This window comes from Anolis sagrei, chromosome 3, assembly GCF_037176765.1.
Source record: "Anolis sagrei isolate rAnoSag1 chromosome 3, rAnoSag1.mat, whole genome shotgun sequence".
In the NCBI taxonomy this organism is placed as follows: domain Eukaryota; kingdom Metazoa; phylum Chordata; class Lepidosauria; order Squamata; family Dactyloidae; genus Anolis; species Anolis sagrei.
The window spans coordinates 32,672,753-32,694,186 of record NC_090023.1 but is presented as its reverse complement, the minus strand read 5'-3'; the positions used below and the strand labels follow the sequence as shown (position 1 = coordinate 32,694,186).

At 39.0% G+C, this 21,434-nt stretch overlaps 1 protein-coding gene across 3 annotated transcripts; it reads right to left on the bottom strand.

The window, feature by feature from the left end:
• Nucleotides 1-1,154: 1,154 nt before the first annotated feature.
• On the bottom strand, nt 1,155-18,179 carry USPL1 (ubiquitin specific peptidase like 1). 3 transcript variants are annotated; one of them, XM_060770867.2, is made up of 9 exons: nt 18,054-18,179; nt 13,106-13,261; nt 12,518-12,643; nt 10,609-11,236; nt 10,264-10,377; nt 8,055-8,184; nt 6,733-6,858; nt 6,352-6,512; nt 1,155-3,970 (listed from the first exon to the last, which is right to left on the bottom strand). In XM_060770867.2, the coding sequence occupies exons 2-9, from the start codon at nt 13,190-13,192 to the stop codon at nt 2,118-2,120; spliced, it is 3,225 nt and encodes a 1,074-aa protein (XP_060626850.2). In that variant the 5' UTR covers nt 13,193-13,261; nt 18,054-18,179; the 3' UTR covers nt 1,155-2,117. The 3 variants fall into 3 exon arrangements, with proteins under 3 accessions (XP_060626850.2, XP_060626851.2, XP_067322693.1); XM_060770868.2 differs by having other exon boundaries at nt 13,124-13,261; XM_067466592.1 differs by lacking the exon at nt 13,106-13,261 and having other exon boundaries at nt 18,054-18,139.
• Nucleotides 18,180-21,434: the final 3,255 nt, after the last annotated feature.

The window sequence follows — 21,434 nt, the reverse complement described above, 5'->3', positions numbered from 1 at the left end:
CGTGATCTCAAAACTACAGATAGCTCACATTTGATAGTGTTTTTTGGGAATCTTACTCCCACTCTACGCCCTCTGAAGCATGAAAAAGACAGCAAACCAAAAAGATGCAGAATTAAGGTGTGAACTCACAATGGCTGGTATCCAGTTAGTGGCACACAAAGGTGTGATTATCTATATGTGTGCCTATTTTGTGCTCACTGTAGAGCAGGCTTGTCCAACCTTGGGCCCCCCAAAAAATCATAAACTTTTAGATTTCCTTTTAAGAATTTTATTGTACTTTTCAAGTGCAAACTTTGTAGGCAACAGAATGTAATAAAATAATCACAGTATATTACATCTACAAATATCAGAGCATTATCAGTAATCTGGATTATAATTGCAAACAGTTCTGACAGAAGACTTACTCGACAATTTTAAAAGACCTCTGAATGGGGCAGCAAATACAGGATTATGAGAGGATTATTTTTGCTTGTCTGTGATATCATGTAAACTATCCATGGACTTTTTTTCCTCATTGGTTATCATTGGGGCTGGGTGGTGTCAACGGTGTGAGAAGTCTCATAATAAAACAGGAAGTAAAAACTGGTGTATGGTCCTATCCTTTTCCTTTCCCTGGAAAGAAAGCACTTTCACCAGTCTCACCACAATCTGCCCTGCTCTGCCTTACAGTAATAACAGGAATTTGCTGCTCGACCAGGCAAGAAACCTGCCTTGGAAGATAGTGGTTTGAGCACCAGGCAACAGCTCTGAAGACCAGGGTTCGAATCCCTGCTCAGCCATGGTAATAAACCAGGTGACCTTGAGCAAGCCACACTCTCAGCCTCAGAGAGACTATGGTAAACACCCGCTGAATGAATCTCAAGAAAAACTTGGATGTTTGCCTTAGCTTTCTCATAAGTCAAGGAACAGCTTGAAGGGACGCAACAACCAGGCATAATGATCTGAGAAAACCAGAGCACTATAACTGCCTCCTTTTATGAACCCATGAGGCAAAAGAGAAGGAGCAGCCAAATATATCAGCTGCAAACTTACTATTAGGGTCCCTTCTTATTCTTCTTTCCCTCGACAGTCCACCTTTCACTAGCACCCCTCCTTGCGTTCCCTTCACCCCATTCCCTTCCTGCCTCTCTAGCCAACAATGCACTGCCTTCATGTTTGCATCAGAGCCATCCTTGCATTTAATAAAAATATTTTTTTTAAATCAGAGCCATCTTAGTTGGAATGTCACTTCCTCAACTCATTTCTGACTTATAGTGACTCTAAGGTGAACCTATCATGGGTTTTTTTTTCTGGGGCTGAGACTGTGTGACTTCCCCAAGACCTCCTAGTAGGTTTTCATAGCTGAGAGAAAAATCAACCTGGTTTCCAGTCTTTGTCTGATGCCTGACCACTAAACTATGCTGGCTCTCAACTGCATGCATTTAAAACCTATTGGCTAGACCAATGTACAAAATATGTTAGTTCTGACAGCATACCAACCTGAAATAATTGAGCTTTTGTATGTGTGCTAGCTTATATCTTTTTACAGTTCAACATTCTGTACTTTGATTTAAGTGATCTTGAAATGATAATTGATAATTGAAATGATAAATGATAATTGGCTTTAATGTCTTTTAATTCTGGCATTTCAGAATTTCATACTTTGTCAATTATATTTGAAACAGGATAAAAATTCAGCTTTCCCTCTCTCCCATCTAAGACCCAATTCATCACACAAGAAAAATACATTTACTCACAAAAACGTGTTCACAGATGAAGAAAGAAACATTTACCCATAAAAATGTTTCACTGTTGAGAACAACCAGTTTTATCTGCAGTTACAACTGCGTTTTATGAATTTTAATATTTTATTATGTGCTTTTATATTTGTGGGAGATTGTAACTTTATGTTATTATTCATTTTTAGATTTATGTACTGTTCATTGTATATGCAACACTCCGAAGTGCTTTGTGAGCCACTCCAAGTCCCTTCGGAGAGATCATGGTGGGGGTACAAATAACATTTATTATTATTATTTCACATATTAACGTTAAACCATGTGCAAATTTGCTCAAAAATGTCAATGTTTGCTTTCAAAGCCAACTCATAAAAACATGTCCAATTGTTAAAACACAATTTACCAAGCTAATAGTGTTTCGTCAAAATTATTCAAGTCTTCAGCATCAGCCATTATTGAATTCAATATGGAACCAGGGAAAAGATCATCCAGAAAATCTTGTTTTTCGGGATTGTCAAAGTCAAGTTTCTTCAGAGGTGACCTGACTGCTAACAAGTCTGCGTGATCCTCACCTTCATTTTGCTTTTCTGGATTGTAATAGTTGTGGTCATGACTTATAATCTCATTAGGGTTCTCATTCAATATAGAAGAAGTTGGACTGCCGCCCCCCATTTCCAGGTATCTACATTCTTCTTCATGCGGAAGCTCCAAGGACGCAATAGTTGTGGCTGGAGACAGCAGCTCAGATAAAATGTCATCGTAACTTGAACTGCTGCACTGTGACACAGTGGTGGTTGGAGAATTCATCGATTTACTATCTTCAACATCAATCTGGTGTTGCAGATCCCTTAACAGTCTCTGCAGGGAATCCCCTTCTTTCTGGGATCCAGGTTGTGACTGGTTCTTCTCTGTTTTCTTGGAAGATCTTTTCTTTCTAACTCGAGCTTTTGCTAGTTTGTCTAGAGAAGCCAGTTTTGCCTTTTTAGCTTTAAGCTGCTGAAGAAGTTCAAGGCGGAGTTGTTGTGTCTGATCAACACCTGACTTGCCATTTTCGAGAGATGGAGAGTTTTTATTTTCATTGTTATTTAGATTTGGCTGAATTTGCTTATTCAAAGTCACCCAAGAGCCTGGTTTGTTAGTTACAGTTCGTTCACTTGCAACAGCAGCATGCTTTTTAATAGTGGGATGGGAAAGAGAAGTGGTGGAAGGTGGGAGCAGATTCTTAGGTGGGGAATCCTTCCTGATTAGTTTTCTTGAAGACTTTGCTTCAAAGCCATGGAAGTGAAGGGCATGCCTACCAGATAAAGGAGTTTCTTTTTGAGAGGGCTTTTCCTCGTTTATAAAAGCTGAAGCACTTTTAGGCACAGAAGGAGATTTTCCAAGCAAAGTCTTCACCCAACTGACTGATTTCATTCCATTCTTAGGTTGTGACTGAGAGGAATTACTTGAAGCAGGAACATGACAATCTCCTGTGATTTCTCTTTTGTTCTCCAACGTATTAGGTGCTCTCTGGCAAGTTTTCTTGGATTTTGTTTTACTGGCTTCGTTTTTGGCATTCGCCAAGCTGCTATCTTTAACAGGAACTAGGCTGGCTTCAGGTTTTGCCTCCTGAACTGCTAATGCTTGTAAGTTACTGCCAGTGCTTAGAAGAACTGTTGGCATAATAAATAGGTTACTTGCATTGCCTGGCTGTTCTTGATGCAAGGGAACAGTCCTGTGTTCAGACAGAATGCTCTCATTATGAGAAATGTTTTCTTCAGAAGTAAGTGGAAGCGTATTAATCTGACCTACATCTTGCAGCTGTGGTGTTCCTGCATTGGCTAACAGGTTATTTTGCACTATATGTCTCTCTTCTAGTGGTTTGCCTTCTGAGTCAAGTGGGACACTTATAAGATTCAATGTTATAACATCATTGTCAGTCAGATTCTCAAAACCCCAAAGAAAATTGCTTTGGTTATTGCCATCTAAGGTTTGCATCTTATTTATATTTGCATCCAGACTATCCTCACAATCACTAATGAAAGAATGATTTTCAAGATGCTTGTTCAGATTTTTCACTGGTGATTTTGGGTCTCCCTTTAAAAGGGGAATACTCGTGGATTGTTGACTTTGCAACTGCAGATCTCTATCACTGCTCCTTTGTGGTGCCAATCTCTCCCAGATGACAATGTGAATCTCCCCTGGAGGAACTGTAAAGCTTTTGTGTCTTCTACAGTACGAACCCTTTAAGTCATCACATTCAAGCCATGTTTCTGAAAAGACAGGAAAAGTTCAGAATTTTATAATGTGTAGTTCATTATCAACAGCTCTATAGAGACTTATTTATTTTACTTATTTTCCCTATTTATACACCGCCTTTCTCAACCCCACAGGGGATTCAAGGTAGATAACATATTTAGGCAACGATTCGATGCCATGTAAACATACATTTATAATCATAGAATCATAGAGTTGTAAGAGACCTTGTGGGCCATTCACTGATGTTAATTGTAATGAATTTTTACCTGTGTTAAATGTTTTTAATGTTTAAATTATTTTTGTACTGTTGTGGGCATCGAATTGTGCCATTTTGTAAACCGCCGCGAGTCGCCCTTGGGCTGAGAATGGTGGTATAGAAGCATAGTAAATAATAAATAAATAAATTCAGTCCAACCCCCTGCCAAGAAGCAGGAAAATTGCATTCAAAGCATAAAATAAACATAGACCGTATATACTCGAGTATAAGCCGACTCGAATATAACCAGAGACACTTAATTTTACTTGCGTATAACCCAAGGGTGGGAAATGCAGCAGCTGGAGGTTAAATTCAAAATAAAAATAGATACCAATACAATTACATTAATTGAGGCATCAATAAGTTAAATGTTTTTGAACATGTACATAAAACTACAATTTTTAAGATAAGACTGCCCAACTCTGATTAAACCATTATTCTAACCTTCTTCAATGTAAATGTGCTTATGTATCCTTCCAATAATATTAAAGAGTAAAATAACAAATGTAATAATAACAGTAATAATAGAGTGAAATAATAAATGTAGTAACAATAATAGAGTAAAATGATAAATGTAATAATGATAATAATAATAAATAGAGTAAAATAATAAATGTAGTAATAATAATAATAATAATAGAGTAAAATAATAAACAACTTTGACTCAAGTATAAGCTGAGGGGGACTTTTTCAGCCTAAAAAAGGGCTGAAAAACTAGGCTTCTACTTGAGTATAAACAGTATATCAAAACAATAATTAAAACATATCAACCCTTAAAACAGTTATTAAAATCACATTATCCAAAATCATAATCCATTGCCATTCCAAATTGTCATTGGACTTGTCCATAATTCTCTAGTGGGTTACTAACTGAATGCTTGGTCCCACATCCACGTCTTTAGCCAGGAGTGATTATTATTCTATTCATTTTTGTAGAACGCTTCAGCATTTACAAGCTTTCTAGCTTTATAATCATATTCATAAAAATGAAGAACTTATTTTTTGTTCATCCTGTTTTCCCAGAAATATCCACCTATGGCCCACTAAGAACCTCAAGTATGACAGGGACCATTTTTTATTCCCACATCTCTGCATGAGCTAGCAGGATATTCTGCTATCACATCATTTCAGTCATTATTTTCAGCTGAAAATCCAACTGGAAAAACATTAGGGGCTAGAGAAAGTCAAACCATAATGTTTACCTGTTTTTCAAGACAGAAACACATGCTGGAATAATAATTGTTATTTTAAAAAAACCCAGAGGGGTTAATTGAGAGCTTGAGGGGCCTCAGCACAAGCTGTACTATCCCCTCCCCAGTCAAACAAGAAAAAAGCACACAGTTGTAGTTGCTGGGATTTATAGTTCACCTGCAATCAAAGAGCATTCTGAACCCCACCAACAATAGAATTGGGTCAAACTTCCCACACAGAACCTCCATGCCTTGAAGGGACTTGCTGGCATGATCCTCCCTCCACCTCACACACTCTCCCTCACCCCACACATATGCATCACGCTGCCATGCGCCGAGCATGCCTGCTCTCCCCACTCCACTTGGAGTCTCAGAAACAGCCCTTCCTTTGGCTGAGAGGCCGGCCAAACACAGAGAACACAGCTTTTGTGGGGAGGATTTGCCATTTGCTTCCAAAAAGGAAGAGAAGGACAGAACTTCAGTCTTCTCTGCCAAAGATGTTCCTAAGACCATCAGAAACATATTTTTTCCAATTGTCTTTGGCAACCCCTCTGGAACCCCCTCATAACCCCCCCCCCCGGTCCCAACCCCCAGGTTGAGAAACGCTGCATTACAGGGTTCCTACCAGCTAAATCTCCTTTCAGGATACTCAATCTCACTCCTTCTTCTCACTCTACATTCAACTCTGTGCCTAATGAGGATGCCTAGTTCTCCATCCGATCCCTCTTATTGTACTGCTACAAACTTTGGTGTGCTTCCATGCCTCTTGAAATCTCTATCTTGTGACCACAGCAGTCACAGAATGATTTAGCTATTGGGACGAAGGATTGATTTAATCCTAATTGGTCTCTTATTTCTGGGAAGAAGAAAAAAATAAGAGCTACTAGCAAGTACAGGCAGAATACTACTTTTAAAAGAATAAAAATATAACAAAATTCAATGTACTTACCATCAGAATTCAAGACCCACGTTATGAAGTGTTTTTCTGACTTCTGGTATTGAAGAACAGCTTTTACTTGGTAGAAATCATTTTGAAATTGAAATGAGTAGGCTGTTAAGTTATTATGTGGCAAACCTTCGACGAAATGCATCATAAGTACCGAGGGGACACTGCCAAAAAACACAATTTTTCACTTTATATGTACAGTTAGAATGTGAAAACCCATGCCACTAACTTCTTTCTCTGTATCTCAAAGGTGCTACAAGACTCCTTTGCAAAGTGATACCAAGTTCAAACACTCAGCACTACAAGATGTACTTCACTGCAACTCAGTATTTCCCTCCCTCTTTTAAACACAATTACACTATTGCATTAATGACGTATACTTACTTTTCCAAAACCATTTTTCTTTTTTGAGATTTGTGATTACAGTTATTACAAGGAGCAATATGAACAGCATTTAAGGGGTGCCATTCTGGAATTATATTTGTAAAGGTTGCCAACGTTGTCTTACACCTGAAACACAAAAATAGGAACTGATGCACAGTGTTTGCAAACCTACAGCAAAGCAGATTAGAACCAATTGAAGACAGCTGGAATAGCAATTCAAATAAATGGCCTGTATACAGGCTTGGGTTCCATTAAGTTAAGGCTAAAGGATGAAGCCAGTGGCAAGTTCATTCTAAAATCCTTGCAAAGATTAAAATGAGGTTAACTCAAACTTTCATGCAATTCTGGAAAACCTTGTGTTAGGAACTGACAAAGTGGGTAGTTTACGAGCAGATTCATGAATGGGTTGTTGTAGGTTTTTTCGGGCTATATGGCCATGTTCTAGAGGCATTCTCTCCTGATGTTTCGCCTGCATCTATGGCAAGCTTATGAACATAAAAATGGAAAGAAGTCCTAGCATTGCTTTGTTATTATTGTATATTAACAAACAGTTAAAAAGAAGAAGAAAAAGACACAATATCCAACCTATTAATAGTAGCAAGACTGCTTATAGCAAGGAACTGAAAAAGGGAAATAAATATACAAATTGAAGAGTGGTATAAGGAATTATGGAAATTGGCAATCTATATAAATAAAAATAATGTTTGCTTGTGAGATTAACACAATTCAAAAATCACTGGGTGAATTGACACCAAATTTGGATACAATACACTTTATCAGGCCAGCGAGTGACCATCACTCATAAAAACACTGAAAAACACAACCAAAGGGACTTAAAAAGCCAAAAAAGAAAAAATACATTACAACACATGTGCAAAATCACATATATATACACACAAAACACATCTACACAGATTGGGCCACAGCAACGCATGGCAGGGGATGGCTAGTAAACAATAAGTTAACATGTAAGTTAAAAGAGGAATATGGAAAAATTATTTTGATGAAGCCTGGGGAAAATTTATTGAAAGAGGATTTAAAAAGAAGTATGGAAAATTACCTCCACAAGAGGAAATGAAATTTTGGACAAAGAATATAAAAAGAAGTGGCTAGGAGGAGGGGAGAACAGAAGTGATTGATAGAAGAAAGGGTGAAATTTACAATAGATACAATGAGATTAATTGGGGGGGGGGGAGTTTAAGCTCTTTAGATATTACATGTCTGCTGTATTATAAACGTACTGATTTATTTAACAAAAATAAAAAATTATTATCATAACAAAATAATCTCATAATGAATTCTAAGATTCTAAAGAAACCAACCTGTCAAAGACTTGATGGCCACACTGTAAGCATTCAAAATTCCACGAAAAAGAATGGAGAAAGCAATTCTCTATTTTTGAGTCTTTGCGTAGAAGTAGAGGAAAAGCAAAAACTGGACTTTCCTCCTCACCTTTTAATCAAAATGGAAAAAAAATTAACTGAAATCATGACTATTTATTATTACAATACAAGAAATCATGAAGCACATTATTTGTTGTGCACCGTGTTGAGTCCCCTCAAGGGTGAGAAAAGCAGTATATAAATGCAGTAAATAGATAAATAAGCATTTTTATGCATACATAGCTGAGAATTAGTGGCTCATCAAAGGATTATTCAAGATTCCAAAAAATACTGCCATAGGGCTAGTTCTTAATCTCACATGTATTTACACCCAGATTCAGATTACAGTAAAAAGTGTATTTGGCATAAAAACCATCTAGTGGAAGAGTGGTTTGAAAAGGAAAGTTCTTGCACTAATTCATATGCCCTTCAAAGTATTCATCTGAATCTCTATAAAAAATTAGGATACTCTCAGATTATACATTAATTTTTTCCTACATTAATAAATTAAAATACATATTAACATTTTTAGTAACTGACAGCACAATAGTATGCATGTTTACTCAATGTTCAACAAATTCCTGCTGTTCATCCAAATTTACTGGAACTACAAAGTTTACTGGAACTACAAAGAATTAACTGAAGCATTATTTATGTTACTCTTTCATTAGCATGTGTTTTCATTATAAACAAGAAACGGTTTTTAGAAACAATCATTTAACTACAAAGCTTTTGTCCACAAGTCTACAGATGGTGCAGATATGATGCGAAGCTATTATTTGGTGCTAAGAGAACTAGCCCTCAAGTTTTCCAATGCCATCTCCTGCTTCCTTTGAACACAGAAAACCCCCTATTTTCTTTATTTGCTATTTTATTCCAATAGCCAACTATAGACTACAACTCTTTTCCAAACTAGGTTCAAATGTGTTCTTCTGCAGGAGAATTGTTGATATATTCGCAAACCTTTAATAGCTCTGTCAAAATTGCAAACCATGGCTTTCCTCAAACCAGCAAAAGAGAGATGAGATACTGGCTGGCTGGGAGTTTTCCGAGCTGTATGGCCATGTTCCAGAAGCATTCTCTCCTGACATTTCACCTACATTTATGGAAGGCATCCTCAGAGGTTGTGAGGTTTGTTGGAAACTAGGCAAGTAGGCTTTATATATCCAGGGTGGGAGAAAGAACTCTTGTCAGTTTGAGGCAAGTGTGAATACTGCAATTGGCCACCTTAATTAGCACTGAATAGCCTTGCAGCTTCAAAGCTTGGCTGCTTCCTGCCTGGAGGAAATCCTTTTGTTGGGAGGTGATTATCTGGCCCTGATTGTTACTAGTCTGGAATTCCTGCTTTTGAGTGTTGTTCTTTATTCCACAGATATATAAACCTCACTTGCCTAGTTTCCAAAAAAACCCTCCCAACCTCTGAAGATGCCTGCCATAGATGTGGGTGAAACATCAGGAGAGAATGCTTCTGGAACATGGCCATACAGCACGGAAAACTGATCTCAACCCAGTGATTCTGGCCATGAAAGCCTTCAACAACACAGAGGCAAAGCTGCCCACAAGTTTGTTCTTGCTCAGCCAAATAAATCATCATTGAGTCTCACAGCCCTTAAACTGCCTCTCCTCAGCCTTCTCCTACTATTTGGTATCATCTTTTTATCATTATTTACAATCTATCTTTCTTCTAATATCGGAATAGAAGCTCACAATGTAATTAAAAACAATTCAAACGCACTACAGTACTCAGTACTAACTAATGGGACTTCCCAGAAGCAACTGGTTGGCCACTGTGGAAAGCAGAATGTTACACTAGATGGACCTTTTGTCTGATTCTGCAGTTTTCTTCTTATGCCAGCATAATAAATAGTAACAAAACATCTAGGATATACAAAGGCACTTAATCATTGAACCAGAACGTTATATGAAGAAAATGGCAGAGAAAAAAAGATTTTTTTTAGCTGATGGGAGACCAAGCTGAAGACGATCAGCAAAAGTAATATATTGACACAAAAGTAATATATTGACACATAACTCTAAGAAATGAGTTCCTCTGGGCTCACAGGAAAGGAAAACAATAATTGGGAACAAGTTATATGCATACAGAATGCAGCATGTCATGAAACCTCTAACTTTCTAAGCATATACTTACCCAATTTACATTTAAGTTGAGGCTGAACCTGGCCAAAAATGATGTTCCTGATTTCATTAAGATGCAATTCAGCTTTTGACATAACCTCTGAAGGAACCTCTGAAATAGCTTCACCTACGCGAAACAGTTGATTAATACATTGTTCATGAAAGCCTGTCATCTTATAATATGAATCCAATACTGTATATGTATACATACGATTCTAGAAAAAAGGACTATGGAAGCCCTATAATTTTAATTTCTTAAATATTATAGAATCATTTGTATTGTCAGTGGCTTAGAATTCTATAAAGATTATTCAAATTATTTTTAACAACAAAAATGAAAAACCTATACATGGCTTACCTCTTTGGCAATTATTCACAAGTGCAATTGCTTGGTTATATTTTGTGAACAGTCTATGGATTACCGATGTACTTTCTGAGCTGGATTCACTGTGGATCTTTTTCAGTGTCTCTAAATGCACAAGGGCTGACAGAATACAATCTAACCAGCAGAGAGCATGCACATTCCGCCACTGAAGCCACAATTGTTCTGGTAGAGATGGTTTGTCTTGAGGCAAAGTCTGAGACAGTGATGAACCGCTTTCAGGAACCGACAAAAACTGTGTTTGCACACTGGACATCCCAGGTAAGTTTTCTGTAGTTGACATTTCCAAGTCCATTTGCATCTCCATGGATTCAGTAGCATTACAAATGTCTGGCTGATGGGTTTCTGAAAAATCAGGTTGCTCCAAGTCGGTCTTAAGCAGATGACTGCCATTGCACTTGGGAATAAGATTAGGAGTCAATGTTTGCTTATTGTCTATCAAATTATCACTCCTTGTCCATTTTGAATGTGGTTCAACAGAAGGTGTCACAGGGTTTGTGCTAAAAAACTTCCTTTTCCTGTTGGTTCCCTGAGACTGAGAATCTTTTGGATCAATGGGAGTAATAATGTTGCTTAGTGGTTCAAATCCTAAAGGGTAGATGCACTGGAAAAGAGGGAGAGATTAAGAGACTTAACTAATTTCAGATCCACATATAGTATTTGAAAAAATCAGATACATTTCTAATTTCTTTTAATGAAGTAGAGAATGGAAATTATGATTGAAGATACATATTCAACTGAAACATAATAGAATCCTGATATGTTTAAAGGGCTTCAAACCCCAGTCAGCCATGAAACCTCTTCTGAATGACTCTTGCCAAGAAAACCCTGTGAAATATTCACTTTAGGGTCAACAGTAGATGGAAATGACTTGAGGTAGATAACAAAATTATTTTGTGCCTTCAAGTTGCACAACATTTTTGTTGTTCTGTACCTTCAAGTTGTTTCCCATTAATAGACACTCTATAGTGAATCTTTCACATAGTTTTCTTGACAAGACTTATTCAGAGTTTTTTTTTCTGTTTGCCTTCTTCAAACTAAGAAATGTGACTTTACAAAGTCACCCAGTAAGTGTTGTCAAAGGCTTTCATGGGTTCTTGTGAGTTTTCCGGGCTGTATGGCCATGTTCCAGAAGCATTCTTTCCTGATGTTTTGCCCACATCTATGGCAGGCATCCTCAGAGGTTGTGGGGTCTGTTGGAAACTAGGCAAGTGGTGTTTATATATCTGTGGAATGTCCAGGGTGGGAGAAAGAACTAGTCTGCTTGAGGCAAGTGTGAATGTTGCAACTGGCCACCCTGATTAGCATTTAATGGCCTTGCAGCTTCAAAGCCTGGCTGGTTGCTGCCTGGATGAAATTCTTTGTTGGGAGATGTTAGCTAACACTTGCTTCAAGCAGACAAGAGTTCTTTCTCCCACCCTGGACATTCCACAGATATATAAACCTCACTTGCCTAGTTTCCTCCCAACCTCTGAGAATGCCTGCCATAGATGTGGTTGAAACGGCAGGAGAGCATGCTTCTGGAACATAGCCATACAGCTCAGAAAACTCACAGCAACTCACTCAGTAAGTTTTATGCCCAAGTGTGGATTCAAGATCATGTTCTCCAGAATTGTAACCCAACTCTCAGTTACATTGCTTCCTAAGTCTTCTTCCCTATGTAACATCCAGTTGTCCCCAACAGTTTGCACATTTAGATATATTATTATTGTGTTTTAATAGAAAATGGCTTTCTGACAACTATTTTGTATGCCAAAGAACTCATCAGTTACAAAATGTTATGGCAAGCATTTGGCAATTTATCAGAAGTGGTCAGATAAAAAAATGGCTGAGTGTGGATACTGAACAAATCCCAACACAGCACCCCAAGAAATGGCAAAGGTACCTGTGGATTTTCACATAGGAAAATAGATTCCTTAAAATTGATACGATATGTTCTTAAAGACTGTATCAGGCCTTTCTTCCTGCAAACTGGACAGCACTCATCTGGACTTGCTTCAGGACTACAGTCCTAGGATGATGGAAAACAAGCAATAATGATGTTATGCCTGAAAGGTTAAATATTAAAACATGGCAAAACAATGATCATACCAGATAAGTTATTCATATGAGACAAGTGTTAAATCTGACCACAAAGAAACACAGCAATACATCATAGGACTTTTATACTGATTGAACATGCATTCTATTTAAATAAACAAAACAAACTTTATAATCATTCTGGATTCTAAAAGATAACCAACTCACGATGAAAAGTTTTCATAAATATGTTTGTAACGGCTAAAAATATTTAGAAATTGTAAATCTTTCGCCATTTCAGTGAGATTTCCGTGGAAAATCATTTTACGAAAATATTATTGATGCAGTAATTTTGTAATATAACAAAATCTGACCAATGGAAATGTAAAGACTCTCTCAAAATTGAGGAGAAAAAAAAGGAACTTTGCACAATGTGAAAGAGAACTGAACTGACTTTCCCCAAATACCCCACCATGTGGAGTGCAGATGTCCCTATATCAGTCACTTGCAAACCATTTCCAATCTTCTGGTTCTCCATCATTCAGAGGCACTGGCTAAATTTTGTCACTTGAAACATTTTCAATAGGCTTAAGGATTTTTTTCACACACTCTGAAAAATAAGAAATGAATAGAAAAGGTTAAATACATTTTTTTTCCAACAGCAACTCTTGAAAACATAGAAATAAGGGGGACATTTTCAGTGAAACAGGAGGAGATAATTCCTATTTGTAAGAAATAGGAAATGCATGAGAACACTCATGTCACCACAAAGATGTAAAGCAACAAACTATGGTTTGTTTTAGTCAAACGGATAAACAACCTCAATGGGTGTTAGAAAGAACTGCTGCTCTCTCACATACAGGAATTACGCCATATATCCAAAAGCAAGGGTGGAGAGAAAATATAAATGTTCCATAGCAGCTCTGGCTCAAACACACAAGACAATATGGTTGCAAGTTTTAAACATAATAGGTAGGCTGCACTGCCAATATACTGGGTCATATATGTTGGACAGAAAACTTTATCTGTGGTGTATGGGCCACTGAGTAAATGCATTATGTATAGAGAAGCAGCACTACCTGAACTCCTAACTAGATGACACTACAACATTTTATGTATTTGCCCCTTCAGTATTAATCACAATGCAGCATTAAGTGAGCAGCAGTAATACTTCTAATTCTGATAAAAACTTGGATTTTTTTCAAACTTTGTTTTCAACCTTTGTTTTAAAAATTAGTATCCTGGTTAGCAAACGTGTGAGAGATACTACAGAATAGTTAATATTGGAGAAGGGTGGAGAATGAACAAACCAAAGGTGAAAAGAATAGGAACAGGTGACCAAACAACGTTGTGGTCCTGAATCCCTAATAGTAGGCAGCTAAGAACTCAACCAACATTGTGTTCAAAAGAACTTTAACTTGTATTAATAAATTGCTTTTGGAATCTGACCAAGTAAGGTAATTTTAAACAAAAACAAAAAACAAAACACCCCTCATATTTTATTTATTCAGTTATTTCACTTATATACCACATCTCTCACCCCTAGGGGGACTCAAAAGAGTTCACAACATAATCAATGGCAAAATTCAATGCCTTACATGTATAAAACAACACATATCAAAACTATTAAAATTATAAAACTATAAAACAATAGTCACACAATACATAAAACATTTTGGCCTTGCACAATCCCAAGAATATCTTTAACTACTATAAATAAAAACTTGTATTCTTCAAAGAGATCTGGGGACTTATTTTTATATGTGTATATGCCTGAAAATAGTTTTCATGGCTATGGACATTAGAACCATTAGTGCACTATTTCTTTGCAATGGGATCCTTTGTGCATTATCCCTAATACCTTATTATAATACTAGAGTATCTGGAACTGGAGTTTCTAAAAGGGTTGCAGGGACACAAATATATGGACACAGAAACAGTTATAATGACAGAAATGATACTGACAGATATTGAGTAAAGCTCCAGAGGTGATATAGACACATGTGTGCAGTCATCGGCAGATAGACACTGTTACTTCATGCATGTGGTCAACAGGATGAAGATGAAAACATATTAGATGGAGACAAGCTGCACTGTAAGGCAGAACTATATCACAAGGAACAAAGCATACTTTTGACTGCCAAAAATTAATGAGACAAAAATAATCCAGTATGAAGGGTTAATCACTTTAACACTGCTATACACCTGTACTGATGCCACAAACAAATCACAGTTCACGTTATTGTTGGTCTGCTGAAGACATTTGAAATATCTGGCAATTAGGATCTTACATACCTTGATGAAGACAGTACAGTACACACAATACTATCAAGTAAGGCAGCACCAACAAAAATTAGTAACACTGATATGGTCTTGCACATAACTCATAACAAATTATAACAGCAAACATGGTCATCTATCTCTGTTTGAGGATGTAATCAGTGTTGCTTTAACATCTGTCAATTAATGGTAAGGATTACTTAAAAGTCTAGCTAATTGAATGAGCTGGGAATGTTGGCATCTTTGAGATGTAAATCAGCGGCAATACTAATTAACCAAACTTCAATAATTTTGAATACAAGCATTTTTCTGTGACATGTTTATTAACTGAGGAATTCAAGCAAGAAAGTTTTGTAGAACACTGTTATGACAGTATTGTTCTATACAGACTGTACATGATTCTGACCCAATGAGTACTTTATGAAGTGTACAAACACCATGCACTTCAAAAAAGGGGAAACAAATTGTCATACAGTTCTAAATCATGGGCAAGGTATTTTGATTAAGGTTCATATTTGCTTTGTACACAGCTGGTGTATTGTTCTGCTCTGTTTAAAAATAACTTTTTTTGCTACTGCTTCTAGTCAATTGCTGATTTTTTTCTCCTACTCTCTATCTTAATAATTAACAAATATGGTAAATTGTTGATAGAATACTGTTTTTAAATAATAGTGTAAATCTGAACATTAAAACTGCATTTTATGAATTCTTACAATTTTACTAGATGAGGTCTTATGTGTGTTTGTTGTTTATAGAATGATGTGGTGTTTTCTAAACTTATGTATTGTTCATTTTATATGCAGTACTCACAGTACTTTTGTGAGCCATCCCGAGTCCCTTCAGGGAGATGGTGGTGAGGTAGAAATATATTATTATTATTAAAAAACATATTAATTTACAAATCCATAGAACAGTCTATATCTTGGACATATGTATAATTTGAGTAATTTACCCCAGAAAACTATTTATTATTAAATATTAATACATAATATATTAATTATCAATGTTGAGTTGCAAATGCTATAAAGTAGGAGAGATAAGTAAAATATTCTTTACACAACCTCAATAGTGCTTATGCTTAAATCCGATTGTTAGATTTTGATTCAGAAGCCTTTAATCAATGGTATTGGGAACAAAACTGGATTCAGATCAGACATGGGCAAATTTTGGCCCTCCGTGTGTTTTGTACTTCAACTCCCACAATTCCTAACAGCCTACTGGCTGTGAGAAGGATCCCTTGGTGGCACAATGGGTTAAATCCTTGTGCCAGAAGGACTGAAGAAAGCTTCCTTTGAAGTGCTACTGGTGTGAATCGCCAGCTCCTCTAAATGGGGACTCTGCCATCCTTTCTCAACCCATCCTCAAAGGTATTCCAATAGTGGTGAGCACTGATAATGTTTGTGGGGATTTAACAGTATTAAAGAAATACTAGAGGTCCTCCCTTTGGCTGGTAATGTGCACTATACTGCTTTGTTCAAATAGTCTTATAAGACTTATGTCAAACTATGATTAAACTGGCATTGTGTTTGAGGATGGCTGTGTTCATTCTAATTTGGGTGGGCCTAGATATTTGCTTCAAAGTCCAGGCTGCCACAAAGTTACCATAACCATTGCATTTCAAGAACATCATAATCATCTTGGTAAATCAAACTTAGATTCAATAGTCCATATTTCTAAGTGTAGCTAAACATATCTGTCCCTAGTTGTTCACAGTAAAGTTAGGGCACTTCTGCGCAGAACTTGGGAAAAAATAGTTTTGGAACTTATTGTATGTAGGAGGTTTGAATTCGGGGGAGAGCGCTGATGAGCTCCCTCTGTCAGCTCCAGCTCGCCATCCAGGGACATGAGAGAAGCCTCCCACAAGGATGGTAAAACATTTTTTTAAAAAACCATCTGGGTGTCCCCCTGGGCAACATCCTTGCAGATGGCCAATTCTCTCACACCAGAAGTGGCAAGACTGAAGACCAACAGGTTGGAGGTTTGAATTTGGGGGAGAGTGCGGATGAGCTCCCTCTGTCAACTCTAGCTCCCGATGCAGGGACATGAGAGAAGCCTCCCACAAGGATGGTAAAACATTTTTTAAAAACCATCTGGGCATCACCTGGGCAGCGTCCTTGCAGATGGCCAATTCTCTCACACCAGAAGCGGCAGGACTGAATACCAACAGGTCGGAGGTTTGAATTTGGAGGAGAATGCGGATGAGCTCCCTCTGTCAGCTCCAACTCCCCATGCAGGAACATGAGAGAACTTCAGCTCCCACAAGGATGGTAAAACATTTTTTTAAAAAACCATCTGGGTGTCCCCTGGGCAACATCCTTGCGGATGGCCAATTCTCTCACACCAGAAGCGGCAGGACTGAAGACCAACAGGTCGGAAGTTTGAATTCGGAGGAGAGTGTGGATGAGTTCCCTCTGTCAGCTCCAGCTTCCCATGCAGGGACATGAGAGAAGCCTCCCATAAGGATGGTAAAACATTTTTTAAAAACCATCTGGATGGTAAAACATTTTTTAAAAACCATCCGGGTGTCCCCTGGGCAACATCCTTGCAGATGGCCAATTCTCTCACACCAGAAGCGACTTGCAGTTTCTCAAGTCGCTCCTGACACGAAAAAAAAAAGGCTGAGGAATTGTGGGAGCTGAAGTCCAAAACACCTGGGGGGCCGAAGTTTGTCCGTGCCTGTTTTAGACCATAGCCTCTTAAACTAAACATTACATATTATAAAAATACTTTGCTTTTGCTACTGCAGCATTTCTGACTTTATATACATACCTATATTATGGGCATTGCCTATCTATGAGCATCTGAGTGCTCTGGATAAATATATGTTGGAAAATCCCCACCAGGGAACACAGGATAGCAAAACATAACAGGCCTGGGCCAACTTGGGCCCTCCAGGGGTTTTGGACTTCAACTTCCACAATTCCTAACAGCCTACCGGCTGTTAGGAATTGTGGGAGTTGAAGTCCAAAACCCCTGGAGGGCCGAAGTTGGCCCAGGCCTGGTGCAGAGACACTCCCATCCCAAACCTTTCGCCCACCTCTTCACCAAATGCCTCAATGCAGCCTCTCCCGCCTTCTCTCTGCTTAGAAGACTGCAGCCGAATGGCTTAGGCCTTTCCTCACCTGCAGAACCCCAGCAGAGCGCGCGGACAGAGGAAGTGGCTCCAGGTCCAGGTGCCTCCTCGTTTGGAACAAGCAGTAGCGTTGTACGCGCGTTCAAGGCAGCGGCTGTGCGCCACTTCCGGCAAGTCCCCCCGGAAACCGCTCCCCGCGCAGAAGCGTTCCGGGCTCTCATTTGCTTGTTCTCTTCCTGAGGCGAGGTTTTCTTTGCTATCATATTGCTGTTCTTGTCTCCCTCTTCTCTCTCTCTCTTATAGAATCATAGAATCAAAGAGTTGAAAGAGACCTCATGGGCCATCCAGTCCAACCCCCTGCCAAGAAGCAGGAATATTGCATTCTCTCTCTTGAAATCATTTAATAGTGAATTATGTGTACAGAAATATGGGTCAAAACAAAAGAGGAAGTAAAGCTAATTTGGTGGCAACAGTCTTGGACAGCAATGGCTTCCAAAGTGACCCATTTAAGGTGGAATCAGGTGTCAAACAGGGATGTGTTGTTGCCCCAATTTTATTCTCCGTCTTCGTTGCTATGGTACTTTATCTTGTTGATGGGAAGCTTCCCGCCGGAGTGGAAATCATCTATCGGACAGACGGCAAGCTATTTCACTTCAGCAAACTGAAAGCCAAAACCGAGGTTACAACAACATCTGTTATAGAACTCCAGTATGCTGATGACAATGTCGTCTGTGCACATTCAGAAGAAGACCACTCTAAACACCTTTGCAGAAGCATACGAGAAGCTCGGCTTGTCATTGAACATCGAGAAAACCAAAGTGCTCTTCCTCAGATGGCAAGCTATTTCACTTCAGCAGACTGGAAGCCAAAACCGAGGTTACAACAACATCTGTTACAGAACTCCAGTATACTGATGACAATGTTGTCTGTGCGCATTCAGAAGAAGACCTATACAAGCCACTCTAAACACCTTCGCAGAAGCATACGAGAAGCTCGGCCTGTCATTGAACATCGAGAAAACCAAAGTGCTCTTCCTCAGATGGCAAGCTATTTCACTTCAGCAGACTGGAAGCCAAAACCAAGGTTACAACAACATCTGTTATAGAACTCCAGTATGTTGATGACAACGTCGTCTACGCACAATCAGAAGAAGACCTATATAAGCCACACTAAACACCTTCGCAGAAGCATACGAGAAGCTCGGCCTGTCATTGAATATCGAGAAAACCAAAGTGCTCTTCCTCAGATGGCAAGCTATTTCACTTCAGCAGACTGGAAGCCAAAACCGAGGTTACAACAACATCTGTTATAGAACTCCAGTATGCTGATGACAACGTCATCTGTGCGCATTCAGAAGAAGACCTACAAACCACTCTAAACACCTTGGCAGAAGCATATGAGAAGCTCGGCCTGTCATTGAACATCGAGAAAACTAAAGTGCTCTTCTAGCAGTCACCAGCCAATCACTCTGCAATACGAGAAATACAGCTTAATCATGTAACATTAGGAAATGTTGACACTTTCCGCTACCTTGGCAGCCACCTCTCCGCAAAAGTCAACATTGACACTGAAATACAACATCGCCTGAGCTCTGCGAGTGCAGCATTTTTCTGAATGAAGCAGAGAGTGTTTGAGGACCGGGACATCTGTAGGGAGACCGAGGGGCTTGTTTATAAAGCTATTGTTTTCCCAACCCTGCTATAAGCCTACGAGACATGGGCAGTCTACAGACGTCACATGCAACTCCTGGAACGATTCCATCAGCGCTGCCTCCAAAACATCCTGCAAATCTCTTGGGAAGACAAATGGACAAACGTCAGTGTGCTGGAAGAAGCAAAGACCACCAGCATTGAAGCAATGGTCCTCCGCCATCAACTCCGCTGGACCGGCCACGTTGTCCGGATGCCCGACCACCATCTCCCAAAGCAGTTGCTCTACTCTGAACTCAAGAATGGAAAACGGAATGGAATATTGGTGGACAGGAAAAGAGATTTAAAGATGGGCTCAAAGCCAACCTTAAAAACTCTGGCATAGACACTGAGGAAGCCCTGAGCGCTCCAGCTGGAGGTCAGCTGTGACCAGCAGTACTGTAGAATTTGAAGAGGCATGAATGGAGGATGAAAGAGAAACGTTCCAAGAGGAAGGCGTGTCAAGCCAACCCTGACCGGGACCGCCTTTCACCTGGAAACCAATGCCCTCACTACGGTAGAACATGCAGATAAAGAATAGGGCTCCACAGTCACCTACGGACCCACGGGCAATACATCGATCTTGGAAGACAATCTTACTCAGACAACGAGGGATCGCCTAAGTAAATAAGTAAGTAAGCTATCATATTGCTGTTCTTGTCTCTCCTCCTTCTCTCTCTCTCTCTTGAAATAATTTTATTAGTGAATTATGTGTACAGAAATATGGGTTAAAAAAAGAGGGAGTTAGGTTAACTTGGTGGAGTAGGCATCAAGATGGGTGGGGTGTATCTAGAGATGTCCCCTTAAAGCAGTGTTACTCAACCTTCCTAATGCTGCGAGCCCTTAATACAGTTTCTCATGTTGTGGTGACCCCCAACCATAAAATTATTTTCATTGCTACTTCATCACTTTAATTTTGCTACTGTTATGAATCATAATCTAAATATCTGATATGCAGGATGTATTTTCATTCACTGGGCCAAATTTGACACAAATACCCGATACATCCAAATTTGAATACTGGTGGGGTTGGGGGTTGGGGGTTGATTTTGTCTTTTGGGAGTTGCAGTTGCTGGGATTTATAGTTCACCTACAATCAAAGAGCATTCTGAACTCTACCAATGATGGAATTGGACCAAACATGTCACACAGAACTCCCATGACCAACAGAAAACACTGGAAGGGTTTGGTGGGCATTGACCTTGAGTTTTGAAGTTGTAGTTCACCTACATCCAGAAAGCACTGTGTACTCAAATAATTATGGGTCTGGATCAAACTTGGCACAAATACTCAATATGCCCAAACATGAACACTGGTGAAGTTTGGGGAAAACAGAGTTGACATTTGGGAGATGTAGTTGCTGGGATTTATAGTTCACCTGCAATGAGAAGAGCATTCTGAACCCCACCAATGATAGAATTGGGCCAAATTTCCCACATGGAACCCCCATGACCAACAGAAAATACTATGTTTTCTTTATGCTCTTTGGCGACCCCTCTGACACCTCCTGGCAACCTCTCCAGGTGTCCCAACTCCCAGGTTGTGAAACACTGCCTCAAAGACTACAACTAGAGGGGGATCTACAGAGGGGCTATGGAGGATTTATAAAGGGGAAGTTGGGGTGATAACTTGGGAATGGGTGGGGGGGCGGTTGAAGAGTTTGACTTCCCATCTTCTCTAGTGTTTTCATCTTCCTTTGTTTCCCAATATTTTAACTTTGCTCTGCTTTCTCTCTTTCTTCT